At 36.7% G+C, this 20,237-nt stretch overlaps 1 protein-coding gene across 2 annotated transcripts in view; it reads left to right on the top strand.

Annotated features, from left to right (window-relative positions):
- LOC139119875 (serine/threonine-protein phosphatase 2A 55 kDa regulatory subunit B alpha isoform-like) overlaps positions 1–20,237 on the top strand; it is a 70,318-nt gene that overhangs the window by 8,387 nt on the left and 41,694 nt on the right. Inside the window, exon 1 of one of the 2 annotated variants that reach the window (XM_070683807.1) lies at positions 662–2,087. The exons of the other annotated variant lie outside the window; for it this stretch is intronic. Coding sequence (XP_070539908.1) covers positions 2,021–2,087 — 67 coding nt within the window. The 5' untranslated portion in view covers positions 662–2,020. Of the gene's footprint in view, positions 1–661; positions 2,088–20,237 lie in introns of those variants that run through there. 2 annotated transcript variants of the gene reach the window in all.

Below are 20,237 nucleotides of genomic sequence, written 5' to 3'. Positions count from 1 at the left end.
ATAGTGTCATATGTGACCGTACTTGTTGGGGCTGTAAAAAAAGGGGAAAAACTGCCAATATTATCAGTGAAATCACAATTTGAAATACAAAACACTACGAGTTGTTTCAAGTGACGCGTATATTCCATCTCAGTAAAATTGTTCACGTCTGAAAGAATCTATTTCTTCGATGATCCTGACACGCAATAATCACACACACACGTTTTTGATGTAGCTTCAGTCTCGATATCTCAAAGAGAACCAATCAATTACTCACGCTCTGTCAGTTTTTGTGACATGTTTTTTTTAAAACTCACGATGGATGTTTTTATCGCAGAGATGTGTTTTCTCTTTATGGTAGTAGAAAAGAACTATGTCATGTTTGGTGAATTGAAATAACAACTTGACCTTATTACTTTTGGCTCGAACTCAAAAGGGTTGATAGGAATACTTAGAACATGCAAAAAGCACAAGTGCACACGCTAATCAGCGAGACTTGGTCCAAGGACAATAATATTTTCGGGGAGGCGTAACATTCGCTTCCGCTGGTGAAAACGAGTTCTTTGTTTCCTTAGTGACGACGAGGATGATCACACACGTACGTTAGTTGTATAGAACTCCATCACTGCCGTCACCGTGGTTACAACACTGTATATTGGCCGGTCAGTTTCTGCTAAACTTCCTCTTTGTTAGCTGTGCTACGCGTGAACGAGTTCGCGCCTACAGATGTTCAGTGCCGGAAGACGCCCCTTCAAAGCAAGAGCAGAAGCAAACATTCTGCAGAGCTATCCGAAGACAAGTAAAAAGCAAAGTATCTAATGCGTGTTTTCCCCTCGGCCGAACAAACAGGTGTATGTATTACCGCTGTCGATAACACCTTTTTCTCTAAGCTAGATCTGATGTAAGAGGTTCTCGGAAACGAAATCACTTTCGAAGACGGGGCATGTCGCAGCCTGTGCCTCATGACGAGAGGGCTGGTATCGATAGCGCTGAACATTGCTGCATGGCTAAGTTTATGTTTCCAAGAGGTGCGACGTTCCCACAGTAACACAGAATGACACAAGTTTTCGTGGCGTGTTTATAGATTATCTGTTATCCTTTACTAAGTGACTCTACTCTGTGATGTATAAAAACAATCGCTTTGGCGCGATTGAAGCAGACACTTTTCGTAAGAGGATTTCTTGCTTCCTTTGGTCGAATCCGATCTGCGAGAATCGGTTTCTGCCTAGTCCCGATGAAAAAAGAATAGTTCCTGGTACTTCCGACTTTATTAGTGGGTGTATATGGTCGGCGAAAAATCATGAACTCATGATGCATGCAGTCAGTCCGTGAAACCGGCCTCGTCCCAGAGGATTATTTCCCCCAGTTTTCAAACTTTCAGTAACCTCCCACACAAGGTGTGCATATATATTGATTGACATTGGTGGTCTGAATGTACGCTGCTTTGATTATCATAACAACATTATCAAGGCGTCTCTGGAACGTGAAGTTAGGAGGCAAGCCATTCAACAGAGAGCTGTAAGGAAGAGAGCAGACGCCCTAGTGACGACTCAATTACAGCGGCAATCAGTCCGCTCAGCCTTCGCCTAGGTACAGTCGCTCACTCGCTGGAAAATATCCGGTTGCCAACGAGACGTGTCTTCTACAGTCAACAACGTGGCAAGTAACATGGTTGAATCCTCTGGAGAAGCTATATGAGCGACATTCTAATCTCATCCGCCGCAGTATCTTTCAAAGGCTCTCACACACAGGATACGGTGGTCCAAGCACAGAAGATCTTTGAGTGCGTTGCTCTGCCTGTCTCGGAGGCGTCACTTGTGTTTTATCTAGCCGTCATTTGCACAAGCATCGTGTGATGCTCGGAGGATTCCGTTGACAAACACAATTCTCGCCGGGATTCTGATCACTCTCTTTGCTCACGTTCGTGAATATCAAGGCACCCTATTCCCAATAATCGCGCGTCAGTTGTTTTCTACAAATATATATACCTGAAGAAAGTGACGGAATACAACCAGGGCTTCGTTTGTACTCCGAAACATTAATGTTTCGGGTACTTATTATGAGGAATGTTGTGTCCTATCACCGCAAGAAAAAACGAGAAATGAAAGGTAAGGTCAAGTTTTTCATTTCTTTGACGTAGTAAAGATTCCATAACTGGGATGTAACTAATACTATCACGATTTGATTACTCACGACATATGACCAAGCTGTGTTACGCGTGTGGCGGGAAACTTGAACGTTTTCCTCGGAGCGGGGTTTATGTTATTGGCCGCTATTTCATTAACGTCGATAAGAGAATAGTAATTACAAGCCATGACGACGAGATTTGTCATGGGAGATGCTGCTGTTGCATTCCGAATGCCGTAAAATGGCGTCAATCTGACGCTCTCCATGTCGTAAATTGATGATATCTAACGAGAAGAGCATAATTCTGATGAATATAGAGCAAGCTACTCAAAAACGTGTCGTCCGTGGTTTGTATGTGGACGACATCAGCCTCTTTCCCAGTGAATGTGTAACTACCTGAGCAGGAATTGACTTTGTGTTGTTGACGTTTTCCGTATAATTCGAAGTCAACATTTTGAAACGCGGCTTTGGTATTGGCATGGCGTATTTCAGTCCAGTCAAAATAGGGTTAGACCCACCACAAATTGCAACAGAATTTTTTTCTTCAGAATGCATTTTAGAGAGGTACCCAGAACGACATATTAAAAGTTTACTCGAATCCACCTTGGGGAAATATGTCTAATTTGCATAAATCAAATATGGCGGCCAACCATCGGACAAAACAACATAATTGGCCATATATCACATGTTAACAAGCTATTTCAGTGATTTCAACGTCTGACACTAGTAATTTGGCTCGGGGAATCATTTTAGAGGTATAATGTTTCATATAGGCACTTCATTAATTTGCATAATTCCAATATGGCGGCCAAGATTCCTACAAAATACATTTTTGGTCATATACCATGTATGAAACAAGCAATTTCAGTGATTTCAAGGTAAAAGTATATTTCTATGGCATGAACAAACGATTTTCGAGATGCAATGATTTGCATTGGCACTTTGTTAATTTGCATAAATCCAATATGGTGGCCAACATTCCTACAAAGGACATTGTCAGTCATATACCACACATTAAACAAGCTATTTCAGTGATTTTAAAGTTTTAATATTTTTCTTGTACATGAAGAAACACTTTCAGTGGTTCAATTTTCACAAAGGCCCTTTGATAATTTGCATAAATTAAATATGGCTGCCATATTAATGCCTATTTCTTAATAGCTTCTAATATAAATAAGGTTTGATATAGGTTTTAGCACTAGGAATCTATTGAGAAGAAACTGTTGTCCTTTGATATTTGTTTTTTTATAAATTTTGATTTTTCTATATACGACGACTGTTAATGATTGTTAGTCTTCTAAATAATATATTCTCTTTCTGAATATAACATTGGGTTCATCTGTGTACGGCATTTTTGTGAATTGTATGGTGTTTAACACTGTACAGTGTAAAAAAAATGTAATCTGTAATGTTTACTGTTAAAAAAAGACGTGTTCAACATCTTAAGTTTTTAATTTAGATTGAACCCCTTTCTTATGGATGGGCGCATCTTTATAAGATCCCCCTTGATGATAGGCAAGAAGTCATTACACTTAACAGCAAAAATACAATAAACACAACAAAGCTAAAAAAACCCAGAAAAATGATATGACCAAATGAAAAAAATGCCATAATACGCACAAATTAAAACTTAGCACTATTGCAAACAATGTCATATTCATGAAAACTTTAAGGACACGCAAACTCACAAAAACTGAATACTGCATGCTTTAGCAAAGGCTTATAATTAATCCAAACACAGAATCCAACTATTACACAATACAAACAAGTACATCAGGAGTCGTTTTTCCAAGTGTCATTTTTCCAGATGTACATGTTTGTATCGTGTAACAGTTGGATTCTGTTGGGCTGATAAGTTGTTTGAATTACAGTTAATCCTTTGCTAAGCATGCATATTTCAATTTTTACGCTCCCATATATGCATATGTATATATGCAAATGGGAGGTATTCGTATAAAGTGGCAAAATGGCGTCTGTGTGTATGTATGTATGTATGTCTGTTAGTCCGTCCACATCAAAAACTCCTAAACCGTAGCACCTACTGTCTTAGTATTTGGTGTACAGGTGCACCTAGGGGTGGAGATGTGAATTTGTTCAAATGAACATGTCAGTGCCAAAAATATGCAAATGAGGGGAAAAAAGGAAAAATCCTGCAAATGGCTAAAACTCAGTAAGCATTTGTCAGATTTGGTTGAAACTTGGTATGCAGATTTCTTTAGGTATTCTAAATTATGTGTGCAAAAATTGGGATGAAATTTGCATGTTTGTATTTTTAGGGTATTTTGTCCGTTTTTAGTCAAAAAATCTTGTTCTCTGAAATCGCTCGTCTGATTGCTAAGAACTTAATATTCATGTTCCTCAGAATGACCTCAGTCATGCTTGTACAAATTGTATTGATATTGTCATGTTTGTAATTTTGGGGCAATTTTCCCAATTTTGATAAAAAAATTTTTAATCCAAAAACTGCTGATTTGATAGCTTTGATACATGTATTTGGTATACAGGTATCTTAGATTAATCTCAATGTATTGAAGGTATGTTGATACTGGCAATTTTTTTTTTATTTTTGGGCAATTTTTGCCTTTTTTGGTCTAAAAATTTTTCTCCTAAAACTTCTGATCTGGTAGCTTTGATATCTAGTGTACAGGTTCCTAGGGTTTATGTTAATTAGATATATTTAAAATTAGGATGAAATCTGCAATTTTGTATTTTGGGGGCAATTTTCTCATTTTTGGTCAAAAAATTTGTTTCTCTGATTGCTTTGATATTTAGTAAACCGGTCCTTGGGGTTTTTGTTAATAAGATATATTAAAATTAAGTTGAAATCCGGAATTTTGAATTTTTGGGGCAACTTTGCGAAACTTTCAGTTTTACTGGGATATATTTCATTTTGTATTTTTAAGATTTTTGGGGGGTAATTTTATACCTACTGGAACTAAGAGTATATAATGTGGTGATTTAGTAAGCATTTGATATGGTAAACTGTATTTGGTGTTGAAATGCGGTAAAAAAATTCTGGCAGATTTTGAAAAAATTCCAAACAAATGCCAATAAAAAATTCAGCCAGAGAAGGTTGACAAAAAGAAAGGTGGGAGAGTGGGGAAAAAAGAATGTACAATGGATCGGATAAAAAAGATAATGTACCTCATCGATCTTCCAGACACCATCCCTTATCAAATGGTCCACCCCGATGTATTTTTGTGCACAATTAACCATGCAGTGTATTTTAGTTTAAGATGTCAAGTTAGGTAAGGATTTGAAAGTAATAGTCAAGTTCACCACAGTTTAACTTTATCTCTTGTGTCATCATCCTTGTGTAATTGGTTAAGTTTGTAAGTTGTTCCAGATGTGGATGTACCAGCTGTTCTGGAAGAAAACAATGTTTACTTTTTCCTGTAGGGTTTCTGAGTTGATGATTGTATGTTGAAACTTCTCCATGTATCTGGTGTATGGGCAAAGTGTAAACATTGGTTGCATATTGTCATGTATTTCAGTCTATGTCAAATATTGTAAATGAAAAATCAAGAACAGTTTACTGTGTGCTTGTAAAAGATAACATATTTGTCAATACATAAACTGCCTTGCAGATTGATTTTCTGAAAGATTATCACAGAAGTAGAAAAGGAAAAGAAACTAATCAAATTGCTGTAACATATTCACTCTCAGTGCCTGTATTGGCCTATACTTAACTATTTTATCATTACATTCAGCTGTTTGTTATATCTTTATCACTCTCCATGGGCCAAGGCACACTTGGGGTCAATGTCATCACTCTGTGCCAGTCTGTGTATGTCAGTCTGTCTGTATATGTATGTCCATGTTTCATACAATTGTTGACTTGTTTTGATAACTATATGGGAGCGAACAGTGATGTTGTCACTATTTTGTGAGTTTGCGTATTGATCAAGTTTTTAAGAGTCTGACATTGTTTTGCAACAGCGCTAAGTTTTAATTTGTCTGTATTGTGTCATTTGTTATTTTGATCACACTATTTTTTGTTTCTGCATTTTTGTTATCTTTGTTGTGTTTATTTTGTTGTGTTTTTGCTGTTATATATGATGAATTCTTGCCTATCATCTTGGGGGATGTACAATGATGGACTCGTCCATAAGAATGGGGCTCAATCTAAATTAAAAACAAAGGATTTTGTGCACGACTTTTTTAAAACAGTAAACATTAAAGATTACATGTTTTGACACTGTAGACTATAAAACATCACAAATCACAAAATCACAAATAATGCCGTACACTGATTAATCTAATGTTATATTCAGAGAGAGAGATAATTATTAGATGACTAACAATCATTAACGGTTGTCATATATAGAAAAATCACAAAATAATTAAAATGCATGACTCTCTTACATCTCAATAGTAAAAGCACATCAACATATATGTACTTCAGTTCGGAAGTCAGATATGTAATTTTACCAAATTCACTTTAACACTCTTTTCAAAATACAATATATTAATGGAGCATGTTAACAAATTCAGGTATCATAGACACCTAGTAAAATAAACTTTTATTCTTAAATGGATCGTTATTGTAAGTAAATTTATAGTATATTTTCCACATTTTTAAAAATAAATGTTCAAGGACATAAGATGGAGCTGCACGTTGCCAACACAGTTTTTTTTCAAAGGAATATTTCTTGTCTAAGATGACAAGGAAACCCATAGAAACTACTTTGTAAAATGTAATACTTCACTTGAAACAAGAGTATATGTAGAAAACACATCAATTTTATTTTTCATTATGTATCCTCATTCTAAAATGGCATAGGCTGAAAGACTGACATTCAAAAAAATGCTTAAAATCATGATTAACAAAATAAAAATACCTCTTATTCAAAATATAAGAATTTTATGAGCAAACAAAATAGTTGTTTTGTTATATAGCATTTAAAGAATATGATGTGAAAATTTCAAGAAAGTTGACCCAGCCAGACTGGAGTTAAATTCTTGGAATCTTGAAATTAGGATAAAAGGGAAGCAGGAAATTGGGTGATTTGCATACATTTGTATACATTAACACTTCTATATCATGCAACTTACGACTGCTTGCCAAGCTGAAAGGTGGACCTGACCAATTTTTAATCTTCAGTTAACAAATTAATCAAAATTGGATGAATGTTTGCAATTTTCGTTTGGAGCACATACGCTTTGTTAAGTGCAGTACCTTCTTAACAGTTTTTTTCTTGATACTCCTATTGCTAAAAACTCTACCAGAACCCTATTTATATTAGAAGCTATTAATTTGGTAGCTATATTTAATTTGTGAATGTTATCAAAGTGTCTTTTAAAAACATTGAACCGCTAAAGGTGTTACTTTATGCTCAAGAAATATATTTAAACTTCAATACGGCTGAAATGGATTGTTTAATACGTGATATATGTAGGTATATTGGCCGCAAATTAACCAAGTGCAAACGCAAATCATTGCAAGCCAAAAATCGTTTTTCCATGCAAACGCAATAATTTTTAACTTTGAAATCATAGAAACAGCTTGTTTACCCCTTTGACTGCTGTAATTTTTACATCAAAATTTTAATGCAATATTTTTACCAATGTCTGTGAACTTTTCTGTATTTTTTTCATAGTTTTGGACCAAATGGATATCATTTTTCATCAGCTACAGTTTTTTTCAAAGTTTTATGCAAATAGCAGAAAAAAGGACTGTAGTACATTTTATTAAGTTGACAAAAATAGACAGGCACTCAAAGGGTTAATACGTGGTATATGACAGAAAATGTCTTTTGTAGGTATGTTGGCCACCCTATTTGATTTATGTAAATTAGGGAGTACCTATGCAAATCTTGAAAATCTTTTGTCTATGCCAAAGAAATACACTTTTAACTTTGAAATCTCAGAAAAAGCTTGCTTGCCCTTTGACTGCTGTACTTTTTTGACCAAAATTTTATGCAATATTTTACCACTTTCTGTTAAGTTTTCTGTACGTTTTTTCATAATTTTTGACCTAATGGATATCATTTTTCATCAGCTACAGTTTTTTATCAAAATGTTGGCAAAATAGCTGATAAAATGACTGCGGTACATTTTATAAAGTTAACAAAAATAGACCGGTGCTCAAAGGCGGGGGGGGGGGGGCGGGGGGTTAATACGTGGTATATGACAGAAAATGTCCTTTGTACCTATGGAAATCATTGCATCTCGAAAATCTTTTGTCCATGCCAACAAATATACTTTTAACTTTGAAATCGCTGAAATAGCTGGTTTAATACATGGTATATGACGAAAAATATCTTTTGTAGGAATGCTGGCCGCCATATTGGAATTATGTAAATTAATGAAGTGCCTACATGAAACATTATACCTCCAAAATGATTCCCTGAGCAAAATAACTACTGTCAGACTTTGAAATCACTGAAATAGCTTGTTTAACATGTGATATATGGCCAATTATGTTATTTTGTCGGATAGTTGGCCGCCATATTTGATTTATGCAAATTAGGCATATTTCCCCAAGGTGGATTCGAGTAAACTTTTAATATGGTGTTTTGGGTACCTCTCTAAAATGCATTCTGAAGAAAAAAATTCTGTTGCAATTTGTGGTGGGTTAGGTGCCAAAATCTCGTAGATTGACTGGGCGTATTCGTCAGTACACACAAAATGCTCTAGATTTTCTGACTCTTAGGTCACCCTTGGCTAAAACGGAAACTGATGAACTCCTACATTTATGGAAATTTGCCCGTCGTAGTTTCACGTTGCCTAACAAATAACTGTTATGTCCTCACCGTACACACCCAGGGTCAAAATTTTCGTCCCGCCCATCTATTCCCACCCCGGACATGCCACACATTCCGTTTATGTAGGCCTGTAACACGTACAAGACACGTTTTGTATATATTCCCGCCGATCAAACAAAAACAGCATGTGTTCCCTGTGACCTGACGTACCCTCTTTCAAATCTGCCAACCTAAAGATTTTCTCAACACATAAAAGGCAAGTCCTGCGTCTTGCAAGAAAGGGAAGATATTTCGCGGCGTCGTTTTCTATGTTTTGTGGCTCAGAAACACTCAGAAATAAAATATGTAGGTCTGAAAGTAATAACCACAACTTCAGAGGCTATCTTGTAGAAAATATGATAAATCAGTACTGCTTTTAACTCCTTTTCAGAAAAGTAATCAAATGTAATCAAAATAGTTTAATGGAAAAAACAGTAATGGAAAAACAGTCTTCAGGTGTCACGTTGTTGTAGGATGCTCAACAAAATTGTCGAAAAGTCAATAACAGTCAAAGTACCTCTAAACTTTACGTATTTAGTGTCAGGGTTGTCTCGTTTGTTGTGACAGACGAGTTTTATCTCAACTTTTTATGCCACGTTCCACCTCTGACGTCACGAACTGTTGTCGAAAACACCATATCAGAACCTGCTTGTTGCATACACAGTCCTCGGTGTACGCTAATCATGCAGGGATCTTGTGTTCATGGAGTCGCTGTGTGTCTCTGACCTTTGATGTACACACGATCACACCATCATACACTTCACTAACACCTTCCTACTCGGAACAGCCTCAAGTCTAAACGTTGGCGGACCGACCACGCATTCTCAGAAGTGTATCACGCCATTGTGTGTATCTCACTGGTGTGTATGAAGGTTTGGAATAGCTATTTTATGAGCTTTTTTTATGCCGTTATTGTATAGCACAGGCTATACGTAACTATACGTATGTGAGTATACAGGGCATATCCTTTTCCGCGCGTGCATGGCACTTCAGGACAAAATTCGCTTTCCCATAGGTCATCAGCGTGTGTGGATTACGACTGATTACGACACATACAGTCGTGACTGTCTCACTGAACAGTTCATATCTTTCGATTCGCCGACACTAATCCCTGTATGTTTTATGTAGCTGGTACTACAGGCTACAAATACTAAGGATTATCACACTCGGCCGAGCATTCAATGGACAATTAATAATAAATGTAGAAAGGCGTTTCTCCCGAAGACCCATTCTGTTATTGCCGTGTTTTTATACTCTTCGCACGCATCAGGACACGATCGCATTTGCGGCTGATGTTAAAATATTTACTTTAATCCGCTTACTGAAATGATCATTTATTGATTTCATCAGTCTTGCTCTTTTTGCACGGATGTAAATCTTTTAAAATTGTCCACAAGCCGTAGTCAGAATCCGCGTCACACGCAAAGCTAACACGGAACATCCGGACATCGATATATGTTACACAACTATGGCTCTGCAGCTCTGCCACAGTCGTGTTATGTGTTCCGCTTGTTGTCTAATAAAAGGCCTGTTTACTTTCAAAAACAAATCGAGTGAAGTAGCTTCAAGTTGGTAAATCAAAGCTGAAGTGTCTGAGAGGGCTCCATGAGCAAAGACCAGTGTTCGTTAGACCATGGCTGTAAATTTTTTTTTACATCCATGGTTAGACCATGGCGACTTATGCACGATTTTAATATACTCCAGACAGTTGTGACAATATGCAAGTAGACTCCGAGAAACTTAGGACAGCTATAGCAAACAAAGGTTAGTGTAATATCTTTTGGCGAGGAGGAAATAGTGTAGTTCGATATCAAACCACCATAAAGTGATGATAAGATGTAGGCGTTGGAAGGCTGGTTTATTTAAATTTTTAGTACCTATATATCGCCTGCTGCCACAACTCGGATCAGATACCATTTGACGTGGATATTACGGCACGTGGAAAATGAGTCCCTTTGTTTACGCCACCACACAATCCGTCACAGTGAGGTTTTGCACCACCGTTTTGCGAATTTATCTCTTTTTCAGAATAATGGAACGATATCCCGGTCATGTTCCCTTTGCCTTCGGCAATCTGTGCTGCAGACGACAGCCCAGGTGACGTGTGCGTGCGAGATCTTTTCTCGAGATCTCATTTTTTACGGTATGTGTTCTTTACCATGGCAACTCCACGGGATCTGGTTGGATCCGCACGTTTTGTCGGCGTGTAGTTTGTCAAATATTAAAATATTCAACAACCACATGTCCCCTTTAAAAAATGACATTACAGACGCTCACATACAAATATTGTGTCATGTTCTTATATAGTTGCCCGAGCTACTTACCACGTCAAAACAATTTACAGCAATCGCATATGACAGATCAATGTATTGCTTAGAGATGCATTGTTGTTACCGCCCGCTCCACCGCTCTTTCTGAATCAAGTTACAAGGGGTATGTCTTTTTCGATAAAAAAATTGGTGTTTTGTTTTGAGAAAGTCAACTGCTACTTGAAATTAGTGAATGGCCCAGCTGATGATGTCTCTGTGTATAGATGACACCGCCGTTAAATTATGACGGCGCTCGGCGAATTTTCCTGATTTTGTTTTCAATAATCTCATGAAAATTATATGGTTCAGATTTCCAATAGCAATGATGCCAAGCTACATGTTGAAACGGTCACAGTTAGTCCCCTCTTTTTAAGAGTTTCATAATAGAGACATTTGACCAATATTATCGCAGAAAATACGCTGTGATTGTGACTCGAGAACCCTTCCCTTAACAGGCCAGTAATGCTAATTTTGATAATTTTTTCACCATTTTTGTTTTGGATGTGAACCATAATTCCTTGTTCTTCTCTACAAGGCATGTTGATATACTCAGTATTCAGCTTGTCTACTCACCCCGTACGTGTGCAAACTGTATCGTTATTGTTGAAAAGTGACTTCTTGTCAGGACTAAAATTCAAATGTAAACAATAACAATGCATTTTACACACATATATATAGACGCTGAGTTAACAAGCTAAGTACTGGCTGTTTCAAAATTCTTTGGGGAATAGAATAAGAGGATGCTATTGATATACAAAATAAAAATCATTAAAAAAATCACCAAAATTCCGCACTACTGACTCTTTAAACAACGCAACCTCTCGAATAGATTTTTGTGATATGATCGGACACGTCAACTTTATTTCGCTCACGAACTAAGAACAAAATTGCCGGGTTAAAAGGTCTCACTTTCAATATAACGTTGTTCGTTTTTTATTCAAATTAACTTACGGGATGCTGCCCCGACAGACGGCAGTTGACATCCTAGTAAGCTGCGACGTCACCTAACAACGTTTTCTGCCAAGCGGGGTCACATCAGCTACGACCTTGTCAAGATTGATTATCGATCGGCATAAAAGTCTGTCGATCACATCTTGTTTTCCGCTCGAGTTTTGGAGCTACACAGTACTACACGATAATATTTGTCATTTTATATATATATATATATATATATATATATATATATATATATATATATATATATATATACATTACAACACAAATTACTTCAAGTACGAAGTAATGAAATTGAAAACTTGAAGTAATTTGTGTTGTTATTATATATATATATATATATATATATATATATATATATATATATATATATATATATATATATATATATATATATATATATATATATATATAATCTTCTGTCTGAAGATTGCAGGATGCATGAAACTGAAGTAACAGATTTCATTACTTCGGACTTGAAGTAATTTGTGTAATTATTTATACCGCTCTGCTTAGCATCGAGCACTGAAATTTCCCACCACGACATCTGTATATATACTTTCATATATATATATATATATATATATATATATATATATATATATATATATATATATATATATATATATATATATATATATATAATATATGTCACATAATGTTTACGGTTTTATTTGTTTAATTAGGAGAAAGTATATATTATAGACAAAACTACATATTGCATGTAGAAAAGTACTTCGTTGCAACGTTCGTGCATAAGTCTGCACTCTCTACGAAATCCATCCTTAATCCCAAATTCTGAGAGAATGGAGAAGCATTATGGCAATTGAATGTTTTGTCACCTAAAAACTCGTCGTGAATTCTGTAAATGCTTACGTGTCATTATCAATATCAGGTCTAAAGCAACCAAAATCAGACTTTATACAGTATCCGTCACACCATGCCATATTTGCAAATCAGAGAGAGTAAGCAACAATTTTGTGGCAGTAATTTGCACAGTCCAAAATGGTAACTCCCTCGTTATCGAAATATTCTTCCACAGTTTGCAAGGGTCATAAGATACCACATTTGTTTCAATCAGAGACTGTATTTGTAGTAATTGCTTGATAAATCTTCAGACAGCCGACGGCGTTTGAGGAACTTCCTGACAACTGCATATCTTGATTGGGCGTTCACAGATAAAACCACGGACTACTGCTCAGATATTTCTTTCCAATTTCATGTTTTCACGGAGATTTTCATTGGTCTTTTCTTAAAAGCTGCACTTTGCCTGTCGTAGGTAATAGAGAAGCAAAAAAACTATAGCGTGCAATATCCTATTTACGATAATTCATTGGGTGTGATTCGGGTAATCGAAAACGAGGCTCTAACACGTCAACAGAGACTTCGGACTCGGTTCAAACACCGTCTTTCCAGTTGGTGCAAATTGATACAATTTGGAGAGATTTCCTTTCTCGGAATCCCTGGGTGTCGACAGCAAATTGCGAAGAGAAATTCTGCCTTTATCGGTTGCATCGATCAAATTACGGTGAAGTACGCCACTGACGTAGGCCTATGCCTAATGTAAGCAAAGACATATGAACTTCCGATGCAAATGTCCCATCTAGATAATTTGATTATTTATCAATAATTGTATAGCCAGATGTTAATTCCAGCTCACACTCAGGAACTCTGTCTCGTGGCATTATCTCCTTCAAAGGAACGAATGCACAGGGTACTGTGGGATTTAAGAGACAATATCGACCGGGCAAATTTCGTGTAATCTCATCCTATAATGTCACTCGACAAATAGGAGAAAATTGGACAATTTGAGTATGATGTTACCCATAGAGAGGGGATCGATGGATTAAGGGTGAAAGTTCAATGAAAACGTTTACTAGCGTTCTATTAAGAATATTTACTGATGTTGATACACTCTCCCACTTATATTGAAGTGCCAATTTACATTGACAATTTATACATTTGTACACTCTATAAAGAATAACGTTGGAAAGTGCATCGCCTTTTAAAGAAACAGGTAGAATATTCACTCACCCCTCGTGAAAACATGTTTCTATATTTCTACGCGTGCAGAGGAGAACATACACAAGGGATCCAAGGTACTAGATTTGGGGGTCCTTTTTCGTAAACCTCATTATCGCTGGGAGCTTGTCCAGTTTTTCAAACCAGAGTTTGTCATTTGAATTTTTGAACTTGCGAATTTTACAAGTCTTTCCATGTTTTGGATAAGTGACTCCTGATAGCTTTTGAAGATTGCTGCAGGTTCCTTGACAATAGGACATATCACATAATTTCATGTTTCTCTTGTTGGTGTGACTTTTGAAATTTACCGTGACGTCTGCTCATGCAGACAGGATCGTGAAAAAAGCGTCATAAAAGCCGCCAACTAATCTCATCTTTTTAGAACATCAACCACATTTTGCCTCTGTAGGTTGTGAATAGGTGCACATCCCAATCTTTAGAATGCCAATGGCTATGTAGTTAATCAAAATAGACATAATCTGTTCGCCTTGGTCGCTGCTATAGACAAGAACATGCGAAGAGGCAAAATTGGTGAGGTAAGACGCATTTCAAACAGATTCGCTGGTAATCAGTGGGGGCTATTACTTGATTCGCACAAACATTTAGTGTACTATACTGAATTGAGTTTGGTGGTAATTTGTACCGCTGTATTTAATCTTTTTACAGCCCCTTGGAATATCGCTCGGAATAGCCCAACTGTGTCTTCAATATGAATCGACGATGTTTAATGACACAATCTAAGTGACAAGCCAAATAGAAACCATTCCGAGCAAATGAAGTCAGCTGCCGCTCGTTATTTAAGACCTATTTCTCTTTTAACGACAGGTTTTGAGGACACGAGGAAAATTAAATTAGCCTTCTCCGTGTAATAGACGTAATTATTCATTTGAAATTAAATTTTAACGACGTTTTATTTTCTCGTGTTACGCCCAACAGCATAGGTTTAATCCATTGTGACAGTTTCACTGGCGTCCTCAGCCGTCAGACTCGTGTCCGCGGTCTCACGCGCCCACCGTCCTTCTGTTTTTCCAGGTATTGAGTTCACGCCCATCTGTTTTCCCCGAGGCCTGACGTAATGTGTTGATATTTTTCTATCTCTTTCTACAAGATTATACCTCATATTCTAGGTCATTTTCATTCCTCCAACATTTTATTTTAATTTTGCTAATAATAATGAAATGGCTTCATAAAATATTTCAATTGTTTTTCATTCAATTCTGATGGTAGTCAGATCTTTTCTGTCATAGTCATCGAACGATTTTAGTTTCAAGTGTTGTTATTCACCTTATTCTGTCTAGTTCATGGTAGGTCCGTGCGGATCATACCGGAGTCATCTTGTCTTCTATAATCAGCTAAGTTTCAGGAATGAAGTTATCGTTTAATTAAATGGTGAGTGTTTATTATCCTTTTATAAACAACGTAGTGTGCAAAGTCTTGATATCATCAAAAGTTATCATTATTTCAACAGACTCCACTTTCTGACGTAAAGAAACTGCTGGTATCGCAGCTCATTCGAGGGGTCTAGAGTACGTTGACCTTTTCTTTCGTCACCCTCCAACTGTATCGTGACGTCAGCATTTTGATAAGTAACGAGAACATCGTAAATAAAGCATCATATTTCTCCTATCTCAATATTAGTTTATATTTACAAGTTGACTTTCGATTTTCGCCGATGAGACTGAGACGTGAAACTCGAGCAAGTACGATTAAAGTGTTTGAATCGCTCAGACGAGAAAATTGGTCGTGCGCCACATGGTAAACGATACCGTAATTCAAGATTAGTCAAAATATTGATAGGTTAAAAACGAAATATTTCAGACCCACAGCTAGTTTCTCCCGCACTAATACAGCATCTTTTTGCCGACAGATTATGTTTGCCGTATTCGAATTGAAAGCGGACACTCATTCAAGCAGTTTGAGGGAAATACTAATAAATTGATTTTTCAGAAATCCCAAATATCGCAAAGAACCTCCAAGTTTCGAAGGAAGTTTCACAGTGGCGCAAAATAAATATCGACTCGAATGAAACTTTAATACCTCGATGTCACACTTTAGGGATATCATAGATCCCAGAAAACATTCTCGGGTCTATGGTCATATCACCCATAAAGAGTTGCACAAATGCCCAACAGGTATTTACTCAAGCAATAACGTACCACCACCCGACCCATGATGGACTCAGGCAAACTTTGACAAAGCTTTAATATAATTATTGATAATCAACTCAACCAATAACAACAACATATAGTTTTCACACTGAATAGAGAAGGGGTAGATGATTCGTATTGACTTTGAATTTGAATTTTGAATCACGTTGGTCTAAACATGGACGTACTGTGGTACATCCACGGTCTAAATCAATGCAACCATAAATGGATTGTCATGCTTTGAATAAGCATTGATAAGCATTGATGGTAGCTACATGTATTATATTTCGCTGCCTTAATAATCTGTTTGTTTCGGTTAAATCACGCATAGGATGGAGATGGGTGATTCAAAAAGCATATACATTTTACTTTTAGATATACAAAAGAGTGAACCTACTCTCTTACCTTACGATGCTGAGAGGGAAAATACAACAGGCTTTAAGGAATGGATTTTTGGGTCTGTAGGGTCTTAAAATTATTCATTAAAGTCGCCAACAATTTTAAAGGTTAGGTTTTGAAACACAGTAAACGTTTAATCTTAAAAATGATACATCATTAAGAATAAGCTTAATCTTCACAAGAACTGTACCAGGACTGTATCAGGCTGAAAATATCGTAATCATCAAGGAGAAATGTATCTGAACTCACTTGTTATCAGATACCGCGCATGGCAAGAAATACTTAGGATTATCGTCTGGCTATATGTAAAAAAAAAATCATACCGTGCAATGGCCTTTCAGGTAGAATGCGACAGGCATTCATCAAGCTTTTACAATGGGGTCTCATTTTGTAATTAACGAATTAATAAAGTTTTGAATGGCTTGTTTTTGTGAAAATCGAAAATTTGATTTCCCCTAGAGTTAACACAGGGATGGCGGCCATTTTGAATTGGAAATGTCGGTAAATTTAAGGTAATTTCTCTAGTACCTATTTTTGCACGGTACCCCTGACTTTTATTCTTGATTTTTTATAAGATTAACGTAGGAAGTTCCATTGAGGAAAGTTTGAGAAAAAAGTTAGAGTCTTAATTTAGTGGAGATTACAACTTTAAGGTAAATGAGATCGTAAAGTTGGAACAAAATAAAACGGTATCAGCGTTTGCAAGTGTGCTGGCCTGTTGCTGGTTCATTGTTGTAGTGGTATCTCTGTTTTTCTCGCATCAAAACTCTTACCAAGGCGACGATCTAAGTACCAACCATGCGATAGGCATCGTTAGCCTTTGATGGTGCAGATGACCTTCTTATACATGTATAATGGTCGGCAATGTTCACACAGCCTCGGTCATTGAAACACGTTTGCGCTCTTGACTCGACATTAGAAGTGGTATTTACAGTAGGATCGGAAGTCACACGCATTAAAATTAGGTCGCTCTCAACAGAACAGTGAAAAGACAAAAAGTTACTGTCGCAAACTTGAAGCCGATGAATTATACTAAAAGACAACCCATAAGATTGACGTCTGCTGGTAGCCTTATGTGAGCTCTCATCCTGGAGAAGGTCGTTTGTCATTTTCAATATGATGAGTGTATTCTTGTTGTATTTCGTGCAACGCACCCGTTTTTCGCACTCCTTTTATGGAATATAGGCCTAATTGTAGAACATTTCGAAGTTTTTAGCAAAACGAGAGCGCAATGAGTTAACAACATCCGCCGTCGTCATTTCATAAAACCATCTTTCGCCTTTGCAATGAGATGAAGTGAAAAAGGTGTTACCCTATACACTTAGTGCGTTCTACCAAAAAGTAGTTTCTTATCACATTTGCAGTTCAAATTGAAGATTTATAATTTTCCAAAAAAAAAATCAATAACTGTTCACACTATTTCTCATTTCTATGGACAGCACCTCGATACAGCATTGCACGATACAATAAAGAAGACAACAATCTATAAGAATAAAATAAATCACCGTTGACATTGAACTTTACAACTCATACGTCACCAACTCCACAAAAACGCTAGTTTCTTTAGCTTTTACGTCAATTGTTGTTTGTATCGTTAAGATGGCGACAGTTTATGCAAGACCTAAAGGTTTAACGACGGCGCGCAGTTAAAATGCACGTTTCCATTGATAAGTTGTACACATATAACAGTTTTGATAATATAGATAGAAGGTTTATTTTTGATAGCTCCATATTAAATCTATGAACCAAGTGTATCATATCGTAGCTGATGCACGACTGTTACCGGTAGTAATGGCTTTATCTTCCTTGAACGAGGTTTCAGTTACTGTAATGAGCTGCTTACAATGAAAACATAAAACATTTTACAGCGCACAGTCAAGTACACCATTGAGAAGTAAAAGCTACTCACCTTGCTCATCAAAATGCTCACCTTGCGTACATTCTCATCGATTAAAATCACCCAAGTCAATTCCTAAAAGAGCAGACGATTTCATTCAGTTGGAGTAAATTGACAAGTGCCACGATGACTACACAAAACCCTATTATGTGTGCAAATGCTTTTTTATACAATTTTGATAAAGCGTATGGTGTATGTATGGTTGATGATCATTGCCAATAAATTTCTTGTCAGGGAAATTTCAATGAGTGTCAGTTATTTTTGTCTCTCGTTTTTGTCTCTCAATAAGTGATGATATAGAAACAGACTTTGGCATGTCGGGACAGGGTGCAGTTATTTTACAACACCAGGTCATTTATTGCATTTAGGAACAACACGACTAATTGACATGATATTTCAATGAATTAAAAGGCAGGCCGAAACATATCGAAGATCGACAGATGTAACATCTCTGTTTGAATCATATTTAAGGTTGTGCTAAAACTTTATAGACTTCAAACTGTATATTCGGAAGAGTACGAATTGTACACTGAACATGAAAACTACTTTATATTAAGTCCAAAATTAAGAAATTGTCACATTATAATATTGAAAAATGCCAATATACTATTCATGATAGCGAATTATTTGACTTTCAAATTGAGAAATTTTGAAGATATCCTGAACGCACTGAAAAGACACCTGAATTACGAGCGTATCAACAACCTTGAAAAGGTTAAGGATAAGGGCTGAAGATTTTAATTAGCGTCATCAAAATGTGTTACTTGTAAGTCCTCCCTAAAATGAGATCTGTATAGGATATTGCCCTCACAGACGTGTCCTTCATGAATTGTGTAAATTTATTTCAAAAACTGTCAAAAGGGATTTTGCCAGGGATTCCACATATTGACGAAAGTTTGGTTTGGGAGAAATGTATAAAATGGAAATTGTTGGGAACTTTGTAAATGTTATATGTAACCCTAATATTGTAAAATCTCTATCAATCGCAGAAATGAGATTCTTTTTGTGTGGCGACATTATAACACCGAATAAGGTACCATAATGACGTTTATTATTATTTTTCTTATCAATTTACTTTTGCTTTAAAATATGTATGCCTAGTCATTCAGTCAACACGTTTGAGAAGCGAAAGCACCTTTTACGGTCGGCAAGAACTGTGGATATGGCATCATTCGCCTTTCAAATACACCACCTCTTGATGGATTACGTGTGACCAGGTCGCGGCAAGGGACTACACAAACTCGTAAGAAAATGCTTTTACTATCCATCAGCACATGTCGTCATCTGTGAAATTTGTTTATAACGCAAGCTACATATGCGGCGAGAAATCATTGACAAACTGGAGCATGATTCATGGCCTGACCATTTTTTTGGAATTTTCCCGTGCTGGCTCACCGACTTCTTTCGACTCAAGGAGGGGGTACCAAGCATGAGCAAGAATCATCGCGGGTCGAGAGTTCTCCACAGCAGTTGTCCACCGCCTGGCGACAGTCACATACGTTGGAGTTGTTAACCTGATGATAATAAACCTTCAGTGTTTCCAAATCTGACATTGCCACTACACTGAGATATGGCTCGACTTTTCCTGCAAATAAACATGGGTCCGACCATACAATGTCGTTAAATCAGCCGTGCCAGACATGATAAGACAAAGTGT

Source organism: Ptychodera flava, chromosome 20, assembly GCF_041260155.1.
Source record: "Ptychodera flava strain L36383 chromosome 20, AS_Pfla_20210202, whole genome shotgun sequence".
In the NCBI taxonomy this organism is placed as follows: Eukaryota; Metazoa; Hemichordata; class Enteropneusta; family Ptychoderidae; genus Ptychodera; species Ptychodera flava.
Note: the sequence above shows the minus strand (reverse complement) of the source record. Positions and strands in the feature narration are given on the sequence as shown.